The sequence below is a fragment of the Ceratina calcarata genome, unplaced genomic scaffold (genome assembly GCF_001652005.2).
Source record: "Ceratina calcarata isolate Rehan_Ccalc_2016 unplaced genomic scaffold, ASM165200v1 scaffold140, whole genome shotgun sequence".
Taxonomy (NCBI): Eukaryota; Metazoa; Arthropoda; class Insecta; order Hymenoptera; family Apidae; genus Ceratina; species Ceratina calcarata.
Window position 1 is genome coordinate 332,321 of NW_017135119.1, and position 7,394 is coordinate 339,714.

General features: G+C 33.6%; 1 protein-coding gene across 11 annotated transcripts in view; it reads left to right on the forward strand.

Moving 5' to 3' along the window:
- Tomosyn (syntaxin-binding protein tomosyn) overlaps positions 1–7,394 on the forward strand; it is a 57,870-nt gene that overhangs the window by 22,824 nt on the left and 27,652 nt on the right. For 10 of the 11 annotated variants that reach the window (XM_026817976.1, XM_026817991.1, XM_026817978.1 and 7 more), the window contains exons 5-12: positions 747–810; positions 3,630–3,834; positions 4,030–4,105; positions 4,347–4,501; positions 4,731–5,022; positions 5,257–5,500; positions 5,873–6,126; positions 6,391–6,580. In XM_026817976.1, the coding sequence (XP_026673777.1) occupies positions 747–810; positions 3,630–3,834; positions 4,030–4,105; positions 4,347–4,501; positions 4,731–5,022; positions 5,257–5,500; positions 5,873–6,126; positions 6,391–6,580 (1,480 nt within the window). The remainder of the gene's footprint in view (positions 1–746; positions 811–3,629; positions 3,835–4,029; positions 4,106–4,346; positions 4,502–4,730; positions 5,023–5,256; positions 5,501–5,872; positions 6,127–6,390; positions 6,581–7,394) is intronic. The other variant, XM_026817998.1, reaches the window with a different exon arrangement.

The window sequence follows — 7,394 nt, forward strand, 5'->3', positions numbered from 1 at the left end:
CAATATTTAATCACGATTTTCGTCTATTATTATTAATCTCCTCTGTTCTTCATAGCTATTTTACCTGCACGTGAAAAGAGTGAAGTATTTTTTGCAGGATTGCAAATATGAGATGCAAGAATAAAATTTAATTAAACTCCATTTATCTGCAATTTCCTTTTGCGAGTGACAATCAAATAGAATATGATCTTGAAGCAAATGTAATAATACTGATTATAATCACAAATTCCTCTGCTTTCTGTCAAAAATATTGTTTGATGATTTTATGAAGTGACATTTGATTAAATACGTGTTCCGCATTACGCACAAGCACAGCTTTTATCGTATTTTGTGCAACCGTTTTTCAGTTTACTTTACTTTTAATGCCATTATACGTACGGTGAATAATAATAGCAAAATAAGTGAATCGAAATTGAAGAAGTTGAACGAGATGAAAAAATAATTACTTATATGGCAAATGTCAGCGTCCCGTTGATAACTAGTGGAATTTCGTTACTTGAACGTTTGTAGGAAATGACGAGCGCGTGTGTAAACTAGTTTTATGCAATGAGCATACACGTAGGCGTACATACATACATACATAGATAACTTATACGAATGCGATGCGATACAGACATACATTTAAACACTGTCGACGTACACTAACATTTACAATATACTTTACAAGCTATTACAAGTAGGTACATATATGCGCGCGCGCGCTCACACACGCACACGTATATAATATATGTATATATATTTTCCAGATCTAGAAAGACCCATCCTGGTGCTGTAGTACACTTGAGTGATAATCCTTTAGATTTGAGCAAGGTACGCGTGTTTTTGAGTACGTTTTATTTTGCATTATTCTCCATCCTTACCACATGACGTCATACATACCTTACATATATATATATATTTTTTTCTTTTCTTTTAATACATATATTAACGTCGTGCTATATGCGAGATTACGTGATCATCGATGTTCAGGATTCTCAGGATTCATTCTAACATCTCTTCTGAAAACCTATCGCAAGGTGTTTATGGCAACGGAGAAAAAAAAAGATGTCTCAGAAGTGTGTGCTTGCATGTTGTGTGTGTGCATGCGTGCATGCTATATAATTGTCGTACATGTACATAAAAGGATTTAACAGAAACTATTTATTTCCAATACAAAGGAGAACGCATCGTTTGATTTGTTACTAATACATACATATACGTTACACGGATGGAAAAGTAATGGGGTCATTGTCAAATGTTAAAATAGTTGTAATAAAAAATCGAGTTCTTCAATTTTCTCGTACAGATTTATGTAGATTTTGTTACACGTTCCTTTGCCGACCATTTACGATGCATAAAAAATATATTTTACTGTCTATGAAAAATTTCACCTCCCTCTGCCTCGGTTGTTAACAAATTGCAATCCCCATTACTGTTTCGTCGTCTCGACAGGAGCATAGTGACGGTGCGTCAGAACTTATTAACAGCTTAATTAAAAAAAATGTTATCTTGCAATCATAATCACTCATCTTTTTATACATTCTACACAAACTCGTCATTAATATATGTGTATAAAGTTATTATCGATGTCAGTTTAATATGTGTATGTAAAGTACGTGTCACGTGCCTTAGGCCGGTCCTTGTATTTTGGTGTTGGAATTCGGGCCACGGGATTGTTTTCGATTTAATGAAATGTGTTGGTAACCACCGAATTCAATTTTATACTAACTCTCCACACTTGAGAAGCATTGCTATGTATACGTACATCCTCTCACCAACCCAACTGCTTCTATTCTCATTTTCTGAATACTTCCAACGCTGCGCAATTAAAGTAAATAAAATATCTGACACGAACTGCGAACGTATCCTCCTCGTGCAGATCTCTTTAATAAAACAAGATAAATTTTACTACTACTAAACCGTGTACATATCTGTTGTTTTCTCATTATTTTATTATACATTACCACTACATCTCTCGACACCAATTTTTTTTTTTATTGAGGCAAGAGATGCTATAATTCTTTACACTTGCAAATGAATTTAATAGTAATCCTGAAATACTTGTATTGATTATATTCTTTGTGTAAATAAATAATATATAACATTGGTTGACGAAAGTATTCGAGCGTTTATTACGAAAACCTTATATACTATACAAAAGTTTACGTTAGTAAATAGGAGATAGATATCACTTATGTGTTTTTAAATACTTAAAGCGAAATATCGAATATTTCACATAAATATAGTTTCAATCCGTTTGTTAGTTAAGCCCTTATGGAAAAATGATAGAAAATTTACACATTATTATGTTATTTGTGTTTGACAACAGTTAAGCGTTTCTATTTAAATATTCCACCCTGTATAAATACTTTAACGTACCTATGGTAAGTGTATAGTATTTCACGAGTATCCTATTTATTTACGTTTCTTAGCGAGTATAAAGATACATGTATGCAAATATTTTAAACAATCTATTAGATTTTATATACATAGCACTAAATATGAAAATGAAAACATGAAAGTGTCGATGCAGAAGTTAGTATACTTAATGTACGTTTATTAATCAGTATTTAAATATGAAATATTGTAAAACGCCAATAGTTACTCTGGCCGTTACATAGTAATTTATTTATAACAATCGTCTACACATAATACGTGTTGGAATACTTTCGCGAAAATTATTTTATGCTATTATTTTTCAATATCGATTTGCTTGGCGTCGAGAACCTTCGTACGAAAATAGATTTACTCTACGTATTCACTTTTATGTAAAATCTCCTATTTTATCTATAATCCTATAAATTATAGATAGATTCATGCATTTTTAATCCGAATACAGTAATATTGTTTAAGAATTCCTCTCTTAAATTCTCTGCGCGTACGCGTTGTCATATGTACATTTCAAAATCGCGCGTGCACTTGTGTACATAAATAATAAATCTCCGCGTGCAGTATTAAACGATGTAGGAATGTATTTTCCGTTCGTTTTAGTTACCGTCGTTATTAAAATAATTGTATTGGGAAAACTGATGAATTCGATCACGGTTTTATTAAACGATTTAACATTTGATTCGTATTTATGTAATTAATCCGTTTTGCATCTCTGAATAAGCATACATTGAGATTTCTAATTCAATCGCTTCTTAGGCAAAAGAAATTGATAAATCATAGAAGAGTCGATTTATTCAGAAGTCACATAGTCATGCCCAATTATTATTGTACAAGCTATCATGAAATGCGTAGATAAACGATACGGAAGCATCTGCAGTAACATTTATCGAGCATATATAATTATATCAGACATCTACGAACCGTTCATGTTACGATTCATAATTATCTACAATCTCGTTACACGGTCCCAAAGAGTTAGTCGCAGTACTTGAAATAATTTGAAAAAAAAATCAATTTTATGACCCATCTTGCACCTACATTCTCATATATATAATATATATATCTATATATATATTTGTTTCTGTTGTATGTACGTAATTTGTATTATAAAACTATATATCAGTGTATTTACAGAGTTACGTTTTATTATTAAAAATATTCACATGTAACACACATTCTTCTTAGAATAGCTGTTTACAGTTTGAACGTTCCTCTTGCTCGGTGTACGTTTTTACCACGCTTTCAACCTCTGTTTCCAGATGCTGATAGGATACGAGTCTGGCCAGATGGTTTTCTGGGATTTAAAATTGAAGAATGCCGATTACAGATGCCAAACCGATGTACCGTTGAAATCAGTATCGTGGCATCACGAGGGGAAACAATTTATGTCTAGTCACACCGATGGCTCTCTAATAACTTGGACGGTGCGCCAAGTGAAGCCGGCAAATGTCACGCATCCGCACGGTAAGGAGTATCCTTCGATCTCTGATTTAATTTACATAATGCAAGAATGCTCGACTACGACCGGCATTGCACTATCATTCGATAGTCTATCATAGTTCATTCATACGTGATATCTAAATTTAATGTAAAAAGGATACCGAAGTAATTTGTATTTGAATTTGAACGCATGTCTTTATATTCACGTGTCTTTTATAGCGAAAACGACTAAAGATGGTGAGCCGGAACCTTGTAAACCGATACAAAAGGTTGAATGGAAGCTCTCGAGATCAGGGTGAGACATAATTTAAACTGCACCCTTAAAATATTAATCCAGATGATCATACATTTTTATTGCCACTTTATTACGAAAAATCTAATTAACATGATTGTTAAAAATGTTAAATTCGTTCAGCGATCTCCGAGAATATTTATAAATCCCTTAATTAGAACGTAAATTTAAAATTCTAATTTGATGGAGATCTGTATTTAAAGTCGTTATCGTATTTCATGTTTAAACGTGGTCCTTAATTTAGGGAGGCGTACATTATATTTTCCGGTGGTCTGGCGTGCGATACAACTGGACGAACTCCAAGCATAACGGTGATACATGGGAAGACCACCACTGTGTTGGAGATGGAGCACAATGTGATAGATTTCATAACACTATGCGAAAGCCCATGGAACAGTGGTACGCGAATAAATCCTTTCTTCAATCAATTACATCTCCTCGTACTACGATACTCTGTCAGTTCTCTCATCGTACAGAATTGAATATACATATTTCCATATGAACAAATTCGCGAATCATTGCAACTGCACATAGAATTTGGATTATTATTGGAAATTTATTTTAATTTTTATTTATTTAGGATTCATATTATTGGAAAAATCGATTATGTATGTATTGTTCCTTACAGATTATCAGGATCCATATGCTGTTGTGGTTTTACTACAAAACGACTTGGTTGTGATAGATTTATTAACATCCGGATTTCCGTGTTTTGAAAATCCGTATCCGATGGACATACACGAATCGCCGGTGACGTGCTGCGCGTACTTCGCGGACTGTCCCTCGGATCTAGTGCCAGCTTTTTACTCAGTAGGATCCAAGTCCCAAAAAAAAACAGGGTTCAGTGAAAGGGATTGGCCGATATCCGGCGGCGAGTGGAGCTCAAGTTCTAGCAGTTACAATGAAATTATTTTGACCGGGTGAGTACTTAAGCTCCAAATAATTTATAGAAAATCGAAAATATAAAGAAATGTATGAACGTGTGAAAAATATTGAAATCTGGATGCACATCGAAAATGCTTAAATGACAAAAACAATTTCTATCTAAAATCTATTTGTTAAACTGTTTTATTTTGTATTAAAATCCTGCTGAATATCGTCGACGCGAGAACTGAAGGAAGAAAGTGAATAAGTTATAATTTTAATATCTTTAGTCACGCTGATGGCAGTATAAAGTTTTGGGATGCGTCGGCGGGCACGTTACAAGTTCTTTATAAATTGAAGACGGCAAAACTTTTCGAGAAAGGTAGAACGCGTAGTATAGACTCGGAGGAAGACCCATTAGCGATACAGCTCATCTTCCTTTGTCCCGAAAGTCGGAAATTAGCGATCGCCGGAAGCGGAAGACACGTTGTTTTATTTAAATTCAAAAAAGTTGAGAGCATGTCGGAAATAATGGTAAGTAACTGCACTTTCATAAAAGCGTGCATAAGCGAAGTTATTGGAAATATAGTTTTTAAACAACGAGTTTCGAGAATATCTAATTATTTATTGCAAAAATTTAAACGAGACATCTTTAATACGTAATTTTGTTTCGTCGAGCTTTTGATTAAATTATTGTAATTATAGCATTGTTTAAATTCAATTCTGTGGTAATTAATAATTATCTATAGATCGCTGAAAAGGGTTTATCAACTTATCTTTCTTAATCAGACTTTTATATTGTGAATTGCATATTTATTTAAAGAACATTTATAGTATAGATATTAATGTCAATGTGTAATGGTTGTTAATTAAGTTAGCGATATTGATCACTGACGTTTACTACAGACATTGGAGGTATCGCTATCGGGTGAGTCTGGGAAAGAAGTCGAGAGCTCATCCGATCATGATTCTCCAGCTGGTAACACGTCGGGAACTGGCGAATCAAAAAATAACGAGACGAATCAGTCGCTTACAGTTAAGACCGGTTTACACAAAAGGGCTGCAGGTTTTCAGGCAACCTTGATCTGCCTGACCGTAGCCCCTACTGGAGAACAAGCTGAAAATATAACTGCTCTCAGCTTAAACTCCTCTTATGGTCTGTAAGTATTTCAATTGATTGGAGGAATTTTATTTACAAAAGTATATGTTCATGTGAGAGCAAAGATTCATTTTGAAATGTTCAGGAAAACATTTGTCCCGTTCATACGATCTTCATTTATAAAGGAAAATATTTGTTCAAATCTTGATTTATTTTACTGATTCGACCTTAATATGGAATCCTTCTTGCTATTGTGTCACAGCTTTAGAAATCAAGAATTAATTTACTGTGTTTTAAGCAGGAACGATTTGAATTCGAATTTCAGGATGGCTTACGGGAACGAGACCGGTATAGTGATAATTGATATTGTGCAGAAGATATCATTAATTGTGTTGAACACGGCGGACATCGGTGGTAACATCGACCCGTGTCAACGTGTGCTACGCAGCCCGAAACGTCAGGACGATTCGAAACGGGACAACGACGACAAAGCAAGGAGTCCAAGCGCAGATCAGGTAAAATGTATTTCTTTTTTGGTTCAAAGCTACTCTAAGTATCTTAATTGTTACCTCTCATTCTCTTTAATCACGCCCACGCGATGAAACATCTTGAAAATTTTATACCTAAATACATATCTATATATACATATATATATACATATTTGCATTTCGCTTCTTCCTAGACATTAAAATTAATGGTCTTCATTATTGCATGATTGTAAATGAAACATACATGATTTGAATGTTCGGTCGTTTTTTTCAACTAAATTTGTGATTACGAATTTCCGTTTATCTTTGTAAATATGACCAAAAACTTCAGTTCTCAAACTAACTTTTAGACACGTAAGAGCTGTGATTTAAAAGACTAGATCTCGTTGTATGGCCGTAGGTCGTCCGATAAAGCTTCTTAAGAACTAACATTAACTAATATCGTTACGCTTTTCTAAGGATATTTTATATGATACGAGTTATAAACGATTACCAATAAAACTAACAATTAACAATCTGCCGAAACACCTGAGAATAAACTGGATAATAATTATTCGACCAAATAAAAATAACGTAGACGAGACATCGTGACGAGCGTTTTTTCTATTAAAAACGTCTGCACCCTGTAAAATATACTACAAATCTAAATATTCATATTACATAAACGATTGCATCTTAAAGTTTATGTTTCGTTCGATTCGTTTTGTTTTATTGGACTTCATGACCGTCATGCGTTATTTTAATTCACAAAATGCTTAAAAGTGAACTAACATTTAGATTAGAAGTTCTAATAGTTAAGTAAGTATACAACTATTTGATTATTTTTCCAAATTCCAAGCAG